The sequence below is a fragment of the Protopterus annectens genome, chromosome 1.part2 (genome assembly GCF_019279795.1).
Source record: "Protopterus annectens isolate FY-2018-M chromosome 1.part2, PAN1.0, whole genome shotgun sequence".
Taxonomy (NCBI): Eukaryota; Metazoa; Chordata; order Ceratodontiformes; family Protopteridae; genus Protopterus; species Protopterus annectens.
In genome coordinates this window covers 692,536,494-692,557,939 of record NC_056727.1, presented here as the reverse complement: position 1 = coordinate 692,557,939, position 21,446 = coordinate 692,536,494, and the positions used below count along the sequence as shown (strand labels likewise).

The window sequence follows — 21,446 nt, the reverse complement described above, 5'->3', positions numbered from 1 at the left end:
TATATACACACACACATATATACACATATATACATATATATATATATATATATATATATATATATATATATATATATATATATATATATATATATATATATATATGTATATATACATATATATACATATATATATATATATATATATATATATATATATATATATATATATATATATATATATATACACACACACACATATACATATATATATATATATATATATATACATATATATATATATATATATATATATATATATACACACACACATTTATATTCAGAAACCATGACAAACTACTATTGCTCAATTAAGAGTGTGTTAAATTTATATAAGCTGCCAAACAATCTGTAAAGGTTTTTTAGGGATTTTTTTAGGAATATTTCTATGCACTAATAATATACTAAATAATAATAAAAATGATGTGTAGAATGTGTATAAACACACACACACACACACACATATATATATATATATATATATATATAAATAAATATTATATATATATATATATATATATATATATATATATATATATATATATATATATATATATACACATACATACACATACAAGTTTACTTTATTTTGTGAAAGTGCCATAATATCGAATCTCATTTTGTCAACACTAAAAAAATCAAACCCACTTCATCGAAGGCCCGGAAATACAAAGATCTTCCCAGGGTAAGTAACTACTTACCCAACAGGTTACTTACCCTGGGAAGATCTTCGGAGCTGCGGTAGTTTGCACCAACTAAAAACCTTTTCCATTTGCTAAAATATGATCTTCTAGTGCAGGGTTTCTTTTATTTATTTATTTTATTTTATTTTACATTTGTTAACTGGGAAATTCCAACTGGACCAGGTCCATTTTCAGAGGAGGCCCGGAGAGAAAAGCTCCGGCATCAAGTTATACAAATACAGTACATCCAGCATAATACACAAAACAGGTTACATCATGTATGTTGAGCATAGTAGTATAACAAGAAATTAATAAAACACTCAAGGTAAAAGAAGACATAGGACATAGGTAAAAAGACAATGTCAGTTACAGTACATCTAGCATACTACACAAAACAGGTTACATCATGTATGCTGAGCATAGTAATATAACAAGAAGTTAATAAAACACTCCAGGTAAAAGAAGATATAGGACATAGGTAAAAAGACAATGTCAGTTATAGACTGGTGAGAGTAGAAAATATATCAAGTAAGATTCTACAGTTAAAAGTACTCTTTCAGATGACCACACTTACAGGGGATCAGAGATCCAGCATGTGATAAGAGGGCAGTTTGGGCAGTTAGTAGTAGTGTGGGTAGGGTTATGTGATACAAAGGCATAACCAGGTACTAAGAAGAAGCGATTTGAGGGAGTTTTTGAATATGGATGTGGAGGGGGCAGTGGACACGAATAGGGGAAGAGAGTTCCACTTTCTGGCAATGTTGTTGGAGTAGAGCACTTTCCCTGCACTGTTGTTAGCCTAGGTGATGGAGAGGAGAGATTTTTCACTAGATCTTAGGTGCTGGTTTGCAGTGTAGACATTAAGTAGGTTGGATAATGAGGGGGGTTTTTTCAGGATATTTGAGAATATTGTAGGCTGTGCTCAGCTGGTGATAGTTAAGTAGTTGTGGTAGCTCAAGCCATTTTAGTTCTTTTAGTGCAGTACAGTGATGGGTTGTATAGGTTGAGTTAGTAGCAAACTTTGCTATTTTATGGTGGCATGATTCTAATTTGTCTAGGTCACCTTGTCTGATTTGGGTAAAGATTGGTGCTGTATATAATAGAGTTGAGAGGAGGTAAGTTTGTGCAAGACTGACTCTTGATTTTTGTGAGAGAAAGGACTTATGCCTGTATAGGGAGCCTAGCTTTTTGTGTACTAGTTTTATGCTATGTGAGATGTGAACATCAAAGTGGTGATTATTGTCTATTTCAATGCCCAGAAGTTTGGTGTGGTTAGAAGGGGAGATGGTGGTGCCATCCTTAGATGTTATGGTAAAGGAGAGGTTTTTTTTTTTTTTATATATTAGGGGTAAATAGTAACAGTTTTGTCTTTTTGGAATTTAAAACCAGTTGGATACCTGACATCCATTTTTCTACTGAGTTAAAGGTATCTTGAGTAAGTGTATGTAGGGTGGTGGGGGATGAGGCGGAGCAGATCAAGGTTGAATCATCTGCATATTGTAAGAGTGTGGCATGTTGTGTAGAGCTATTGAGGTTATTTGTGAAAAAAAGAGAACAATAGTGGGCCCAGTATAGAGCCCTGTGGGACACCTATGGTGGTTGGAAGTTGTGTAGACAGAGTTCCTTTCCACTGGACTGATTGTTACCTGTTAGATAGGTAGCTTCTGGACCAAGCTATAGTAGAGGAGGTGAAGGATAGTGGATGTTAGTGAATTTAATAGAATGGAGTGGAAGACCATATCAAATGCTTTTGAGAGGTTGAGGAAAATGGCTGATACATACTTATCATTCCTGTGAAGGTTTATATGATTAGTGAAGGATAGAAGGGCTGTGGTGGTGCTGTGATGTGGATGGAAACCATGTTGTGTGGTAGATAGTAGACTGTGTGTGTGTTGAGAAAGGTCATCACCTGCAAGTGTATGCATTTCTCAAGAATTTTGGTTAGGGGGCAAAGGATGGCAATAGGTCAATAGTTGGAGAATTCGTAGGAGTTGCTTCCTTTATGCAGAGGGATGATGTGAGATATTTTCCAGAGTTTGGGTATGTAGGATTCTAGTATGGATTGAGGTAGATTGTTTTTGGTTATTTGACTGGACATGGCTAAGACAGACTTGGTAAAATGGCTATTAAATGGAGAAGCTTTGTCTAGGGTATTGTTAGTAGAGCTGGGTGCTGGAGTAGTGGTTTTGCCTGGCTTTAGTAAGGAGTTTATGGCATGACAGAATTTGTGTGGATTATTTGAATATTTGCTTTGGGTGCTAAGAAAATAAGTTTTGTTTATTTTCGATTCTGTCTTGGCCTCGTTTCTAAGCTGTTTATAGTATTGCCTGGAGCTAGGGGTTTTGTCAGTTTTCCAAATTTTCCAGGCTTTATCTCTGGCTTTTAGTAAAGATCTAGAATCCCTTCTTGTCTCCATTAGTACCTGCTGACATCCTTAGTAAACAGGTGCCTAAAGGGAATCAAGTCCCTATCATCCAGGCAGTCAGTTGAAATTGACCAGGGCTGGAGTATATCAAACACCCTTGATCTTGTGCAAATAGATCCATGCTGTGAAAAAGCTTGTGGTAAATGCCCCTGGTCATTTCTAAAATAAGGGAGAACCACTGTTGCCAGAGCCAGAAGGGAGTTACCCCAATGATCTTAGGGGATTCTTCTGAATCTAGGAAGTACCCTTAGATATCAGTGGAGAAAGCAAAGAGGAGCATTCCTGACCAAGAAAAGGAAAAGGCATCCATCTTCAAGGCCTTCTTGCATGGATCATATCTTGAAAGACCCACGATCTAGTTTTCATTTACAGGGTCTGCCCTTGTCCTGATCAGCTTGTCTGACAAACAATTTTGATTTGAATAGATACAAGATTCCTGGTGTAAGATTATGCTGTGAAGCTATACCCCAAGCTAACATGGTTAGTCTGCAAAGAGGGTAAAACCTAGTTCCCCCTTGCTTGCTGACGTCGTTTGGTTTTGCCTGTAAGAATATGAAAGGGTCCTGGGGACCAAACATTATTCAGAGAGTTGAGTGCTTTGATTATGGCAAGCATCTCCTTGATATTTAGTTGCTTCCATCTATCCTTGGTGTACCACACTCCCTGAACTTTTATCTCTCCTGAAACTGCTCCCCAAGCAAAGTCTGAAACATCTGTGGTGACTGACTGCTTTGGAGCAGGGAGGAAGAAGAGGAAACCTGAATTTAGAAAAATCTGCTGTCTCCACTAAGGGATTTATTTTCTGGCAAACCCCAGAAAAGGATTTGAAAAGACAAAGGATGTTGTGCTGGGACCAAAGAGACTTCAGATACAATTCTATTTTTCTCAAGTAGAGTCTTGCCAGGGGGTATCATGAAAATCATAGATACCATGAAACCCAAAATCCTGTGATACTCCCAATCAGTGACCGAAGTCTGAGTAGAAAACCTTAGAAATAGATCTAAGTAAACATCTATTTTTTTTCTTGTGGAAGAAAAGCACTTTGAACTGAGGTATCTAGCTGACATGCCAGGAACACAGTCCTGTGTGAGAGAGTTTAAAAAAAATTTTTTTTGAATGCTCCCTTGGAATCTCAGCTTGTGTAAGAGATATCTCATTCAAGTGAGAGATTCCTGCCACTTTGAAAAAAATCTCTGCAAAAATAATCATGCCAACTAACATGGAAAAATGTGGATACCCCATAGCCAGCAATGAGCGATAACTGCAGCAGTACACTTTGTGAACACTCTTGCTACAGTGGATAATGCAAAGGGCAAGGCAGCATAACTCTCAACTGTACCAAATTCCTCGGTATTTACCAGTTTTGAGGGCAAAATATTGGGGCGCCACAAATTCCCAACTGACCCCTTTAATTCCCCGATTTTTTTTCTTTTTTTTTTGTGGGGGGGTTACAACTTTAAATTTATTGCTGACATTACCACACATCGCCAGCATATCCTGCAAAGTCATCAATGTCCATGGGCTTTTACATGATGACACTACTTAATGAGGCAGACAGCCAGCCTGTCGAGACTTGGACTGTCTTTAACTTTTAACTTGAGAGGTATGCAGCAGATGGATGCAGAGATCTTGGATTAGACCTATACCCACCTTGTGCAGTGGCGTATATTTTACACAAACGTCAAATTTATATTTATTTTTCTGAAAATTTTGGAATGTGGTGGTTGCAGCTGTATGTTAAAAGTGCATGTATTCTAGTAGGTCAGAAGTTGAACTCTCTATGTCTATGACTAACATCTTCTAAGACTCCAGTTAAACATGTGAGTAAAATGTTTATTCAAAAGTATCAAAATCCAGACAAGTGCCCTGGAAAGATGGAAAACAGCAGTCCACAGCTTCAATGCCAATATTTTAATAATAAAAACACCAACACAAACGCCTCACAAATAACTCTGGTTTTCGTCCCTAGTGTACAGACTTCATCAGATGCGGACAAACGACATTAACCTAACTTTATACCCCTCTCATTTGGTGTTTTTATTATTAAAATATTGTCTTGGTGTTTTTATTATTAAAATACTGGCATCGAAGTTGTGGACTGCTGTTTTTCATCTTTCCAGGGCACTTGTTTGGATTTTTTTACTGGTGACTTTTTGGTGCTTTGTATTCAGGTATTTTTTTTTTTTTTGGTTATTCAGAAGTATATTACTTACTGTCTACGAATTGTTCAAAACTGATGAGGGATTTACTTCAGAGATGTTTATTTTCCCGTCACCCGTATGTATATTATACTTCTCTTCTTTGTATGTAATCATTCTGACCAACACATTCTTGGCATTTTAGTTAGAATTTTGATTCTAGGTCTCATGTTAGCAGACAAGCAGCAGCCTCTCTGTTTTAAACTGTTTTTAACTGAAGAAAGCAGTTTTAAAAAAAAGCAAGTCCTGTTTTCCTGTGGCAGTTAGTATTTTATTTTGTTGTAGTTTGCCTGTAATGTTACATCAGACAGACTGTGTTGTACTCTAAGATGCATGGCTATGACAGGCAACAGAAAAAAGTAGTCAATGTCGTATTGGCTAACAGTCTCAAAAAGAAGTAAGCATTTCAGAATGGAAGGTTCAGATTTTGTTGTTTGAAGAACTAGCAAAACTTGGGAAGGTAGACTAAGTAGCAATGCCTGCTTTTCTAAGTTAAGCAATCTGTGATTACTTATAATATGATGATATCTTAGTTGGGAGTTGCTGATTGAAGGCTTAGTGTCTGTTATTCTAAGAGTGTATTAGTTCTGGTTTAAGCACTTGGGATTTGGGCCAGTTATTTTACATTAAGAAGGTGTGGTCTGCACTCTTGTGGGAGGAGAGGGTAGATTCTGCCCTTCTGAGCTGGGAGTTTTTGGTTAAAGGCTTACTGTGCCTGCTTATTTGAACTGTTTCTTTATGAAATTGGTACGCCTTGTTTGCTGTAGCAGAGACTAAACTCAGACCTGCTGAATCTAGCTTTGTTTTTATAACTTGAGCACTAATCCAGACCATCTTTTTTTGGAGAAAGTTCCCCTGCACCCTAGTGGGAGGAGTGTGCAGTTAGAACTTGCCTGATCACAGACTGCTGGAACAGGGCTCAGTTTTTAGCTTTATATTGGTTAATTTGTTTGAATCAGTTTGCTCATTTGCTACTATTATATTTAAAAAAAAAAGCACTCAAATCTGTTTCTTTGAGCTCAGCACTTGTTCAGAACTCGCTGTAAGCCCTAAATAAGCTACAAATTACTACAGCACTCAACTTTACTCTCTTGTCTAGAGGGAAACAGTTTTTAGTACTTAATAAATAAGCACCTATCCAGGCATATCTAAGGGACAGCTCCCGGTGTTTTCTCCTGTCTACCTGATGAATCTGGACATCTTGGGGTAATGCATTAATTTCCTCATGTACACAGACAACCCTCTCCTCCTACCACCCAACACTTCAACCTGTGAGAGATGCACTTATATAGCCAAACTGGAAGCAAAGCTCTCTTCACCCAAGAGTGGACTAGACAGTCAAGAGGAGAAGGTAAACACTTGCACCACACCACACTCATCACATAGCCCCTCAAAACCTACACCACCAAAACACACACATAGCAACACAAAACACACACCTACATTTGCGGAGGCTCTAAATAAAAATCTGTTCAAGCAACAGAGACCTCCAAAGCAGAAACGCATGCAATCTCCATCCCCCAACAACACCTAAATGGCACACAGCCCACAAACTCAGTGTGCCACTCAACCACAGCCCATAAGGCATAACAACGTACCCAAGACTCTAGTCATAGGTGACTCTATAGTCAGGCACACTGATGTTCCACTCACCAGGCTAAACAAGGAGAAAGTTACTGTCAGCTGCCTGTCAGGTGTCAGAATCCGGCACATAACGCATGCACTCAGGTCACTCCACAACAAGTACAAATATGACTCTGTCATTGTCCATGTTGGTGTGAATGACCTGAGATGTACCTCCCTGGACTACATGAAAAGAGACATGGAGGAGCTCTCCAATCTTGTAGCCCAGGCAGATATGACCCTAGTCCTGAGTAGCATCCTGCCATCACCCAGAATGATACCACAGTACAAGGACAAAATGTTTGACTTCAACAATTGGTTAAGCTTCTGGTGTCATTCTATGGGGATCCAGTATCTGTCTGCCTGAGATGACATGATCAACAGACCACGATGCTTTGCCTGCACCTGTCACCCTTGGGATTTTGGATACTGGCTAAGGCTCTTGCCACTCCTATAGTGCCTTTTTTAGGCAAGGTTCAAATGACAAATTCACCGGCGTAACAGGTACAAGTAAGCAAAATCTGAGGGTAATGCTACTCAATGCTAGAAGTCTAAACCTCAAAGTGAATTCACTCAAGGCACTCCTTAAAATGGAGAACATCGACATCTGTGCAGTGACAGAGACCTGGTTCAAGGATCCAGAGAGCACCCCTGCATTACCAGGCTATAATTCATACCACACCTTTCGGCCACCTAACCTGGACCGAAACACTAAAGGTGGAGGCGTGTCCATATACATTAAGGATATCCACACCTCCAGGCTAGTTGCTCAGTATAATGCATCCGAGATTATCCAAGTGCAACTAACTCTGGGCAAGACCGTAGCCCAAACTGCAACTTGCTACAGATCCCCCATCATGCCCCAGGATCCCTACTCCTCATTTCTTGATACACTGGAAAATATTAGGGTACAACCCAACACCCTAATAATGGGCAATTTTAACTACCCCACCATTAACTGGGAAAACTACTCATGCACCAACTCTTTTGCTCAACGTTTTCTTGAATTCATAAATTCCAACACCTCGGATTAACTTATCCACACCCCCACCAGGGGCAGCAATATCCTAGACCTGGTCATTACCAACATGCGCGACCGGTGTTCTACACCAAAGGTCACTTCCTCACTGGTCAGATGCGACCACAAGCTAATCAACCTAGACATCCACATCCCGCCCCCACCCCCCCATTAGGGAAACCACCATAAAAAATTTCTCCAAAGCCAACTTCACACTTCTTAAAACAGAAGTGGCAAACTTCATGACATCCATGCAGATGGACAATAGAGGTACGACTGCTGAATCCTACACAAATGCACTTTATAAGCACTTACACGAGTGCATGGATTGTGCTATCCCTAACAGAACCAAGATGCTAGCCTCCAAAAAAAGAAAGCCAATCTGGTGGTCCGCTGCCATAAACAAACTCTACAACAGAAGAAAGAACTGTTACAAAAAAAGAGTAAAATCCCATGACTGGAAGAACTCCCTGGTCAGCCTCAGTAAGAAGCTGAGATTCCTCAAAATCCTCCAAAGTTAGTTATTGAAAAATCACCACTGATTCTAAAGACAACCACAATGCATTCTATAGCTATGTCAAGAATCTCAATAGCAACACTCATATCCGCTCCAAGTTACAGCAGAATGGCACTAAATATAAAGAACCAACTGATATTACCAACATCCTGGCAGATTGGTTCAGTGCTAACTTTACCCCCCCCCACCCACCCACTAAAGGGCCCATCTCTATACCGGAAGAATGCAAAGTTCCTGTAATTACGGCTGTACAAGTAAAAAAACACACTCTCCAAAGCCAAGAACACAGCATCCATGGGACCAGACAAAATCCCAGGCTGCTTTCTACATGAACTACAGAATGAACTGGCACCCCACCCCCAATCACAGCCTCATCTCATGCTTTGTGCCCACTGAATGGCGCACAGCGATGGTTATCCCACTCCACAAAGGGGGAGCCACCATGGACTCTGGGAACTACTGCCCCATTATCCTAACAAGCCTGGTCTGCAAGGCCATGGAACGTATCATCATGGAACTTATAAACAAAGACACTGGTAATCTCCAAACTCTGGACCCTACCCAGTTCGGGTTTGTAAAAGGCAGATCATGACTCCTAAACGTGACTGACTTCTTTGAAGCAGTCACCACAGCCATAGACGAGGGTAAAGTGGTTCACACAGCCTATCTAGATTTCGCCAAGGCTTATGACACCATCTCCCACTCTGGAATTATAGATAAACTCACTAAACTAGGTATAAATCCCTATGTCACAAGATGGATTGCCAACTGGCTCACTGACAGAACCCACACTGTGAAAGTAGCAGACTCCAAATCCAACATCAGACCAGTGACAAGTGGAGTACCACAGGGTTCAGTCCTGGGTCCTCTCCTGTTTGGTATCTACTTTTTGGAAGTACAGGCTAACACAGAAGGTCTTTGGCTAATGAAGTTCACAGATGACTGCAAACTAGGAGCCATAACTGAAACTCCTAACGATGTGGACATTCTACAAAAGGGCCTCACTGAGACAGATGCCTGGTGTCAAAGCCATGTCTGTACCCATGAGTTACCACATAGGTGGTAGTCTAATTAACACCGAAAGTGTGATAAGAGACCTTGGGACACAGATAGACAGTAGTCTCTCCTTTGATAATCACATCTCCACAGTAGTCAGGAAATCCTTCTATGTGGCACACTTCATCACAAAAGGTTTCTCATCCAGACAAAAAGAGGTAAAGAGGTCATTGTTCCCCTCTACTCGTCACTCATTAGACCCATTATACAGTACAACGCCCCTTTTAGTATGTACCTCACAAGACATCAACAACAACTGGAAAGGCTGCAGAAATACCTCACAAAGAGGATTACTGGCCTCAAACTGATGCCCTTTCCAGACAGTCTCACAAAACTCCATCTTTACTGCGTCGCATATCACCTACTCAGAGGCGATCTCCACCTAATATACAAAGCTATGTCAAACCGAGAGCTGTTGGACATGCTCCACTTAAAGAAATCCCAATCCCTCCGAGCTACACGCTCTAGGGACCTAAACCGTGTCACCACAATAAACAGAACATGCTGGAGGGATAGATTCCTGTCCCAGAGACTTCCCATACTCTGGAACAAACTGCCTATCTATATCAAACAAAGGTCCTCATTAGCACTCTTCAAGAACAATCGATGATTGGATGGGAAATAGGAAATTCACCATGGGGATCACCTCTGTGGCTCTGCTTGACAGGGGCACAGGAAAATAATTTTCTTGGGTGCCGAAAGTCAGGGTACTTTTTTGGCTAGGCTTGTATAGACCCTAGGGCTAATAGCCTGGTACCTACCTATGATACACTAAATAATTTAACTGGTCTATTGAACAAATACGGTAAAACCATTACAACTAGGCTGTACAGCTGGTGATGGTAACTGAACTATTGTTTTCCAAGACAGCATTTATTCTTTCAAGAGGTTACAGCATATACGAGTGGATAATATGGTGATTTGTACAGTCTGAGGGATGGATTCGCCCAAGGTAGATCTGTTTTCTGCAGATGAAGGATCCTCCTCTGGCACATCCACAGAACCCCCACCCCCAAAAGAAAGAAAATAGACACATGCATGTTGTGTGCGACTGGAAACTCTGCCTTGTGGGATGTACTAATTGGTCAAGAAAGTTAACTCTCCTTGGTTTGCTAAAAAGGTGATCCTGTAGGTTCCAAATTCTCCATGCAGTGTTTCTTTGCAAAACTAATTTGAGTAGAGGTTGCCCTAGTACCTCATCTGCTAACATTTTACCTGTTAAGACTCCGTTGTGGGGGGGAACGACTACTGGGGAGATTCTTTTATCCACTGTTGCCTGAAAGGATGACTATGGTAACTAGAAGTTATTTTCTTAGATGTAATATAAGGTATTAGTTCATGGCATAAGTCTCTGAGAACAATGTAACCTTCAAGCATAATTTCTCCTCTGTTTTTTTATTCACTCCCCCATTGGTTATACTTCTTGATGTACACCAATCAGATAGGACTGTTCTTCTTTTGCCCCCACCCCAAGAAAGTAAATAGTCATAGATTTTTTTAATTTTCGTTTTGTGACTGCCATCATTTGTGCATTTCAAATGTATACATGATGTTTTAAGTACAGCTTTTTAATATTTTTTTTTTGCCTATGTACCTTATGGAGTTAATGCTGCTTTTATAGGTTTGATCCTTGTTAAGATTACGGTATTTCATAACTGTCAGTTCCTATATCATGAATATGGCTGAAATAACCAAGACTAGAGGAGTACATTACTGGTTTAGGGAAAATGATTGTGAAGATTAGGTCTCATCTGACAGTGGCTTTTGTTGAGGGGGAGCTCTCCACACTGCTAACTAGTATGACCACTCCACACCATTTGTGGGTAATGGGAGTCAAGTTAGGAAAGTCCTAATCTTCACAATCACTGGGAAACTACAGAGGTCTTTTACACCGGTATTGTCTTTTTCCTTCAAGTGGCAGCAATACGAGAATTTATTTACTTATTTTTTTATTTTGTATTTGATGTCTATCCATCCAGTAAAAGTACTGTTTAAACTGCTGGTTAAACAGAGTTGCTGTCAGTGCATGTGTTCTTCATTACTGATGTGAAACATTTTAGCTCTGTTTTTCCATTAAACTTACTTTCCTGTCTGCCGTTCCATGTTGTGAACTGGTGAACTCCTAGCTTTCCCTGATAGTAAAGAACCACCCTGACTTTTTATGAAATGTTTGTGCCTCATACCTCTCAATCTCTCAGAGCAAGAAATCTGGACAAAGCCAAAACTAATGGTGGGACAAAGGCCCAAAAATAGGAACAGATTTTAAATATTTGTTCCTGTAAACTCAGTTGCTAGAATAACATTGTTATGTATTTTCTGAGAGATATGAAGACTGAAATTCAAATGTCTGCCATTATGTATTATTATTATTTAGTGACTTCAATCTTCATGTTGGTATCCCACAATTCCATTGGGGAGAACAGGGCTACATGATTACATATGCAAATTGTATGTTAATCAGCATCCTGATTTTTGCCCAGTTGTACCTACTTTTCATGGGCCTCTGTCCAGATTTTTGATGTTTCCAGGTTGACAGGTATGCAAGGAAGAGAAATGTTAATGTGATCCAGACACAAAAAAAAATTAAAATACTTGAAATCTGTAAGAATTAGGTATGTGAAAACAAGCACCTTCAAAATGTAGTGTTACCAGGAAACATGAATGAGGAATAAGAGGTAACAGGTTATTACCAACATGAGCAACCGGTGCTCCACACCAGAGGTCAATTCCTCGTTGGTCAGATCCGACCACAAGCTAATCCACCCTAGACATCCACATCCCTCCCCTACCCCCCATTAGGGAAACCACAGTAAAAAATTTCTCCAAAGCCAACTTCACGCTTCTTAAGACAGAAGTGGCAAACTTCACGATACCCATGCTGACGGACAATAGAGGTATGACTGCTGAATCCTACACAAATGCACTTTATAAGCACTTACACGAGTGCATGGATTGTGCAATCCCTAACAGAACCAAGATGCTATCCTCCAAAAAAAGGAAGTAAATCTGGTGGTCCCCTGCTATAAACAAACTCTACAACAGAAGAAAGAAACTGTTGCAAAAAAGAGTAAAATCCCATGATTGGAGAAACACCCTGGTCAGCCTCAGTAAGAAGCTGAGATCCCTCATAAAATCCTCCAAAGCTAGTTATGAAAACAAAATCGCCACTGACTAAAGACAACCACAAAGCATTCTATAGCTATGTCAAGAATCTCAATGGCAACACTCAGATCTTCTTTGAGTTACAGCACAATGGCACTAAATATACAGAACCAACTGATATTGCCAACATCCTGGGAGATAGGTTGAGTGCTAACTTTACCCCCCTGTCATCCCCTAAAGGGCCCATCTCTATACCAGAAGAATGCAAAGTTCCTGTAACCAAGGCTGCACAGGTAAAAAACACACTATCCAAAGCCAAGAACACAGCATCCATGGGACCTGACAACATCCCAGGCTGTGTTCTACATGAACTACAGAATGAACTGGCACCCCACCTAAGCACCATTCTCAATCATAGCCTCACCTCAGGCTATGTGCCCACTGAATGGCGCAAAGTGACAGTTATCCCACTCCACAAAGGGGGAGCCACCACAGACCCCGGAAACTACCACCACATTAGCCTAACGAGCCTGGTCTGCAAGGCTATGGAACGTATCATCATGGAACTTATAAACAATGACATTGGTAATCTCCAAACTCAGGACCCCACCCAGTTTGGGTTTGTAAAAGGCAGATCATGTCTCCTAAACCTGATAGACTTCTTTGAAGCAGTCACCAAAGCCGTAGATGAGGGTAAGGTGGTTCACACAGCCTATCTAGATCTCACCAAGACTTTCAACATCATCCCCCACTCTGGAATTATAGATAAAACTCACTAAACTAGGTATAAATCCCTATGTCACAAGATGGGTTGCCAACTGGCTCAATGACAGAACCCACACTGTGAAAGTAGCAGACTTCAAAATCCAACTTCAGACCAGTGACAAGTGGAGTACCACAGGGTTCAGTCCTGGGTCCTCTCCTGTTTGGTATCTACTTCTCTGAAGTACAGGCCAACACAGAAGGTCTTTGGCTAACGAAGTTTGCAGACGACTGCAAACTAGGAGCAATAATCAAAACTCCAAAAGATGTGGACATCCTACAAAAGGGCCTCACTGAGACAGATGCCAAAGCCATGGCCTCAAGCTCAATGCCAAAAAGTGCATTGTCATCCCTTTTGGTAAACAGCACCCATGAACTACCACATAGGCGGTAGTCTACTTAACACTGAAAGTGTGATAAGAGACCTTGGGACACAGGTGGACAGTAGTCTCTCCTTTGATAATCACATCACCACAGTAGTCAGGAAATCCTTCTACGTGGCACACCTCATCACAAAAGGTTTCTCATCCAGGAAAAAAGAGGTCATTGTTCCCCTCTACCCGTCACTCATTAGACCCATTATAGAGTACAATGCCCCTTTTGGTATGTACCTCACAAGACATCTACAACAACTGGAAATGCCACAGAAATACCTCACAAAGGGGATTACTGGCCTCAAACAGATGACCTATGCAGACTGCCTCAAAAAACTGCAGCTTTACTCTGTTGTATATCGCCTACTCAGAGGCCATCTCCGCCTAACACACAAAGCTATGTCAAACCTAGAGCTTTTAGACATGCTCCACTTAAAGAAATCCCAATCCCCAAGAGCTACACGGTCTAGTGACCTAAACCTTGTCACCACAATAAACAGAACATGCTGGAGGGATAGATTCCTGTCCCAGAGACTTCCCATACTCTGGAACAAACTACCTATCTATATCAAAGCTCCTCATTACCGCTCTTCAAGAAAAATCTTGATGATTGGATGGGAGATAGGAAATTCACCCCGGGGATCACTTCTGTGGCTCTGCTTGACAGTGGCACAGGAAAAAAATTTTATTGGGTGGCGAAAGCCAGGGTACCTTTGACTAGGCTTATACAGGCTCTAGGGCCAATAGCCTAGTACCTACCTATGAACCTATGAAAGTGACATTATTTTGAACTTGGACACTATCAGAAACATGTTTAGGAAAGAAGGATGCAGAACTGGTATCCAAGCATATTTTTCTTTCTTTGGCACTAAAAATATGCTTGAATGAAAACCTTTCCCATACTGGTAAAGAGGAAATGGTTCTATCACTCTCTGTGGAAGCATGTGTTAAAGGACAAGGGGAAATAATAGTTTGGTTTGGTAGATGAGGGAATTACTGCTGTAAAGGAGGGATTTCCCCTCACTGCCATCTTTAACCTTGATGAATGATCTTCAGAATCAATTTGTCTAAAAGTATCTGCTGCCAAAGAGAAAAGTGGGGATTCAGGCTTTCTGGCATGAAAAACAGTCCGTCAGGGTGGGAGGGGGGAACAACGTCCCTTTAATAATCATTCTGACTTGCTGGACTGTGTCCGGTGGGGAGGGGGGCCCTAAATTCTTTTTAGAATCACTTTTCAGTCTTTTAAATGTTTACCCACATTGTCCTGAGAATGTTTTTTTGCCAAAATTGAATGAGGGTTTACAGAATCCCTAGAAAATTTGGAAAAGGGGGACCTGAATCAACATACCACCTTCATCACACTTTTTAATAAACTCTGCAGCACATAAACCAAACACTACATCTCTATCCAAAGGAGAATTTCAAATCTCATTTTTCACATCATCTGGAAGGTTCTGAGAATCCAGCCAGGCAAGCCATCTCAAATTAGTACCAGTGGCCATAGCACTTGAAGTATCATCGGAGTTGTACACAAACACTCTGCAAACAATGAGTTGTGACTTGTAAAATGTAAGAAACTAAACTATTCAGAGCAGATTTGTCCTCACAAGAATAAACTGCAGACAAAACGTTCGTACTTTGACAATTTTTCAGAATAAACTTTAACATACGAGTCTGACAATTCAAAATTCTGAACAACAAATTTACAAAAGGATTTACTTTTTCCATACTTATCAGTAATCATCCCATCCTTGTCAGAAAGACTAGGATTGGAATTAACCAAATGTTTAGCAGCAGTAGGATTAACTAAAGCTATAGCTGCTGGGTCAAGTTTGGCAAGAGTGTATAAAAACTTGAAAGACTGAGAAACTTCATGTACTCTATCTGGCTTTTTAGTGGCAGCAGGCTATCAGGAAAATTGCAGACAGTGACACAGACACACATCCTCCAGAGCTGACAGAACTGGGAGAATGGGTGAAGGCTCTGGAAATTCCTTCTGTAGCATCTCATAGTGTTTTCTGAGGGACTAAGAAATCTCAGTGTTCTCCCACTCAAAACACTAGCATTTTGGAAACACTACCAGAGAAAGTGAAACCCCAACAGACAGAATCAGAAAATGGGCCCTCCTTAGCTGTCTCTTCATTTTCTTGTGCAGATTCAAAATATTGACTCTCTTCAAGAAAATCAGTATCCCTCTTTCTTTTAGCAGAAACTAGTTTATAAGAATAATCAATAGCCTAAATTAAACCCTGAACTGGACCTGTCCAAAGAAATTCAGGGAGGGGTGGAAACACATTTAGTTTTGTATATCTCTAACAGGAAAAATAAGGCCATCAATGTTATTAACAGAAGCAGCTTTCCTCAAGGGTAAGGAAAGCCTTCCTGTTCCCACTCACTCACAAGACTGACAAGAGTGGCTCTCCTTTGCCCACTGACGGCACTTCAGTAGCCAAAGAGGATGTGGCTAACCTTCAATCCGTAATGGCTGTAAGTGCTACAACAGAGGGAACATGGGATAAAAGATAAGTGGTCTGAGGTACAATTACTAGCCATACCAGAGTCACCCACCTGCAGCTGAGGCAAACTGCTAGCCTGCTGTGGTGGCAAAGGCTGCTTTTTTTTTTTTTTTTTTTGTACTTTTTGTGGCTGAAAGAAGGACCGGCTATGAGACCAACAGTTTTGTTCCACGGTCAAGCCAAAAATGGTGTCACTTTCCTGCGGAAAAGAAGCAGCAAGATCCAGTAAAACTTAAAAGTCACTTTTTCACATAAAAAACACAATAAAAAACACTTCAGCACTTTGCCAGCCCCAAAAAGTCAAACACAATTTCTCCACAGAAAAAAAATGGTTTTCACTTACTTTAAACAACTTTTAAAGTGGCAAGAAAAAGAGTACTCTAATTTAAAAGCACAGTATAGCCTCGTGGCAGTCCATTAAAACACAAACTTTTCACTTTAAAATTTAAGTTTTTATGCCCCAAATGCAACTTATCTGCCCATCAAAGACACAACACCGACTGTCAAAGACTCACAGGAGTATACTCTTCAGTGACAGGAAAGCTCTGAAAGGCCTGGCACCCAAACCTGTCTTTTTGTCAGCTCAGCTCAAACTGGTTTGGGCGTGTGGAAGGTGCCCTGAAGCTTTGGAAGATAGCCAACTGTTATATCCTATGCAGCATGTAACCCATATAGCTACTGCTCCTGCAGCAGTGATTCATTTGATGAACATCTAACAGGTGTTACATACCTAATGATTACATACATTTGATTAACACAATGACCCCTCTTACTTTTACTGGCCAGTGAATGAAAGGAATCAACCTGCAGGGTAGTCAGATGTGAGACTGGATAGACATTGGAGAATCTCACAATACGTAATAGTGGGCAAGAACACTCATCCATCTACCTACTTAAGTGAATAAACTACTTGAGATTGCAACAAAGTGTCATCATTCTTCCCACAGAGAGTGCATCAGACTGAGACAGAGAGAGTCTCCTACATCTGTTAGCTGAAGTAATTTTATCTGGACTAATCCTTTGTATTCTGTTTCTTGTTAGTTCTGTCACTGTCTGGGTCACAGGTAGGATACCAAACCAGATTTGAGCTTTCTGGATTACCTCTGAATACTTAATAGAGGATGAGTAAGAGACAATATACCTAGAAAAACTACAGAAGAGGTTCAAGCACACTATAAAGGGGAAACAGCAGAGGAATGGGATAGGACAAAGGAGAGACTACAGGAAATAATGCAACTACAAAGGGAATAAGAGAAAGTTATTGAGGATAACTTACATATTCTCGGCTGGGGCGCCTTCTGTGTAGAGTCTGCATGTCCTCCCCACGGTCGAGTGGCATTTGAAAGACATGCATAGAATGGGCGTGCCTTCGTTGAAGGTTGGGCGTCGAGCTGACACCTCGGCACCCGTAAATAATCTACTGCCAATCATTAGCGGATCAGTGTTCTGCTGTGGTGAACCCTAACCAGGAAAAGCCGAAAGAAGAACATTGAGGATAACTTACAGAAAATGAAAGATATACAAAGGGACAGTACGAAAGGAAAGAAAGAAACAAGCAGGAAAACAAGCCAAAAAAAAGATAATATAGAGTTGGGAAGATGAAAGGATTTGGAAGAAGAGAACAGCAGTGGGAAGACTATTTTAATAAAAGTACACTCTGAAGGCTACAAATACATTGGGTATAAGGCTGAGACAGCAGCAGGTTGTGAGAGGAGTGCATGAATGAAGGGAGGGAGAGAAAAGCTTATGACTAGGAGAGATTCTAGAGGGATTTAGAGAATATTATCAAAAGCTATATAAAAAGAAGACAGCAGAATAATGTGAGGAAAGATGCGACCCTAAACTTCAGCCACTTGCATGACTGTAACTGTACACTTTAGATGTTTGACTGTAATCTATGAATGAATAAATTCATAAATAACTGTTGCACACTAATTCATCACCATCAAAATAATGTGTGCAATCGCCCCTTGATCTCAACCTTTGACCTGTCAAGGAGAAAAATAAAAAATAATGGTAGACAAAGGACCAAAATCAGGGACTACTATTGCTTTATATACATGGAAGCTTTCTAGAATTACAGGTTATACATTAGCTTGATTTTTGAAGGCTGTTAAGCATGAAACTGAAATGTCTGTCAACATGCATACAAAGCAGAGTTCCTCCCTAACTCAATTCAAGTGCAACTTACACATTTGGATGGGGAACTGGAAATTCATAACTGGTTTGGCACCTATGTCTCTAATGGACACAGGCAACCTGCAAATGGTTCATCTCCCAAGGCCTTGCTTACACTTATCAAGGGTATTAGAACTTGTCAGAGATTTGGGATGCATGGCTAGGCTTAAAAATACCATGTGCAGTCATTACCATACTCCCTATTTTCTCGATTGTATGAACATACACACTGTTAATCAAGATCAAAACCTACAATGAGTCAAAGGTCATCAAAACAAACTAAGTAAAGCTACTCTCATCCTTCATTTGACACCTTACACCTCACTTTTACACCTTGCCTTGGTAACTGCCTGAAGTTGAAGTAGGTCCTAAGAGAGGCAAGAGATCCTGTAAGCCTACAAGCCTTTCAAAATAGCCACCAATAAGAAAGGTAAATCGCTAACAGCTTAGGAAAACATTTATTCAAACACATTCCTAATGAAAGACAAAATACAGCTGTACCAAACAAAAAGTGTACAACTGTGAGGGTTGAAAATGTTCTCACAAAGGATAATGACATGGCCAGCCATACAGATATGAACTGCTTTCACAAACCTGGCAAAGTTTCAAAGGTTCAGATGAAGTACTAGTCTGACATATGAAAACTGTTTGGCAGACTAGATCTCTGCATCACCAGCAAGCTAATAATTTTTTTTAACTGACTGATGTAAATGACCGTCATACAGTAATGTGTGGAGTAATCTTTATAAATGAACGTAAGCATAGAAGTGGTGCATCTTAAGGTATTTCAGGTACTTCCCCATACCAGTTAAAGAGGATAGTTCTCATGGGCTCAGGTAAGGGTGTGCAGTTAATTATCAGGCACTGCATCCTGAAGAGACTTACTCTGCATCATAGTAAACATCCAGACTCTTACAACATGCCCTAAAAAGTAAGGAAAGGAATCTTCAACTTGGAAAAGTCCTCCAGTTTTGCATGGGTAAAAGTGCTACACATAACTTCTTAAGATTGATAATTATGTCTAAGAATGCTGATACACAAACATTTTAACTAATTGTAGCAAACCAGAAATTCCAAAGTAATCATCAAATCACACATCACATTACCTTAATACTCCAGATTAACAGTACCTACCTGGTTTTAGAGACTTGATCCTCTGATGGAAGGAAGGGATTGTTTACTGTAGCTGATGATGTGCTCCCAAAAGCTGTTAGCCCAAGCAGTTTGATTTGAGACAGCCCAAGGGTACTAGCATCTCTGGGACGATGAAGTCTGAGACATACAGCAGAAGCAACTTCTGCCTTAATCAGCTGAATTTTAATGTATGTAAGGCCACTGGTGATGACTGGGGTAGATAAAGGCAGCATATTGAGTCCATCAGCACTTAACTCAACAGACACAGATGAAGGACAAGCTGCAGAAAACAAATTAAAGAACAGTGTCACAACTCCTCACTAAAGGCCACCACATCATTATCAAATCAGGTACACAACTACAGCACAGATATTTAAAAATACCTCTGTTCATTTTTGGTCTTAAAGTACACTACTAATTTTTGCTCTGCAGTGCTATAAACAGTTATGCAGAAATCTACCATTCCGTGTACTGTACTACAGGACTTCAATCAACAAATAAGCATGCAGAGAACATCAGGGCACCAGATAGCAGCTGCATGAGGTAACCTTTGTCCAGCAATTCAGGATGTGCCTGGCACCCCCCCCCCAAAACAATCTTGTTATACTCAATGTCCTTCAAACAATTATACCAACGAACAATGAAGTCTAAACTCCTTCCAAATGCCAAACACAAACACTGATAATGACACTCCAAGAATAAAACAGACTCAAGGTAAAAAATGAAAAGAGAAAAGCAAAAACATATGATTTCTAACATTCCAGGGAAGTAATTCCTGCAGAAAAAAAGTGAAGTCAACACATTTAGCACACATTAACTGAGAAGCTCTTGCAGGTTTAGTGCTACAAATGTATTTTACATATCCAAATTTTCTTCTGAGAAGAGCAAATCATGAACGATACAGAATGATATGAAGACACCCAACAATTTGGAAACCAAACCTTAAAAGCACAGCCTTGCTAAACCACGTCTTGTATATAGAAGCAATTTTCCAAACTATAATGCCTGATGACAAATGCAGAAATTGGACAACATCACAGCAGCACGATTCATCTATATTAAAACTTGTCTAAAACAAAAGGCAAACACTACTTTAACTTGCCTACTAAAGGGGTGAAGGCAAACATTACTTTAACTTGCCTATTAAAGGGGTGAACCCTTCCTACATACCTTCTTACAGCAATGCAAAAAACAATGAAATGAGCCATGCTCACTCTCGGTCATATTGCTGCCTTAAACAAGCTATCTTATAAACAGAACAAAAAAGGACTGCAAATAAGGTGTCTCAACTAAAATAAAGCAGTCCTAGCTATGCATTATGTGAAGGTTTGTGCATATCCCATTTTGACAAGTTGATCTCCTTGTTTATCAAGCCAAGTAACATACTATAGAACAAGAACCAGCTACAGTGTGTTGTGTATCCTAACGTCTGCACCCATAACCATCGGTCTAGGAGCCAACAAACAGCTTAAACAAAAAGTCCCTTGGAAGCATGTGTCCCTGTAGAATGTGCTATATGATGAACTAGTGTCTTGGTTAATGTTAGAGTGAATGACATAATAGCCTTTACAGTGCTCCTCTGCTAGTTGCCACATAAAGCAGATGCCAGCAGCCCCTGTTCTATCTCTACAGCTACCCTCAGCCTTTATACTGTTCCTGTGCTATTCTACCATTCTTACTTTTCTCCTCCCCGGACCTTAAGCCCATACCCGCTCTCAACTGCATTTCTGCCTATTCTTACTGACTATAGTCTCCCACTTACTACCTTGAAGATACTACTATCTCTACTTTGTTTTTCTCCTGCTCCTCGCTGCTAGTATATCTTCTCTCCCTGTCTAGCCCATCTCAGCCTTTCCTCTCT

The 21,446-nt window shown here is 40.2% G+C and overlaps 1 protein-coding gene across 8 annotated transcripts in view; it reads right to left on the bottom strand.

Annotated features, from left to right (window-relative positions):
* Window positions 1-21,446, bottom strand: part of BIRC6 (baculoviral IAP repeat containing 6) — a 4,524,268-nt gene that overhangs the window by 1,192,750 nt on the left and 3,310,072 nt on the right. For all 8 annotated transcript variants that reach the window (XM_044058419.1, XM_044058463.1, XM_044058448.1 and 5 more), the window contains exon 51: window positions 19,586-19,865. In XM_044058419.1, coding sequence (XP_043914354.1) covers window positions 19,586-19,865 — 280 coding nt within the window. The remainder of the gene's footprint in view (window positions 1-19,585; window positions 19,866-21,446) is intronic.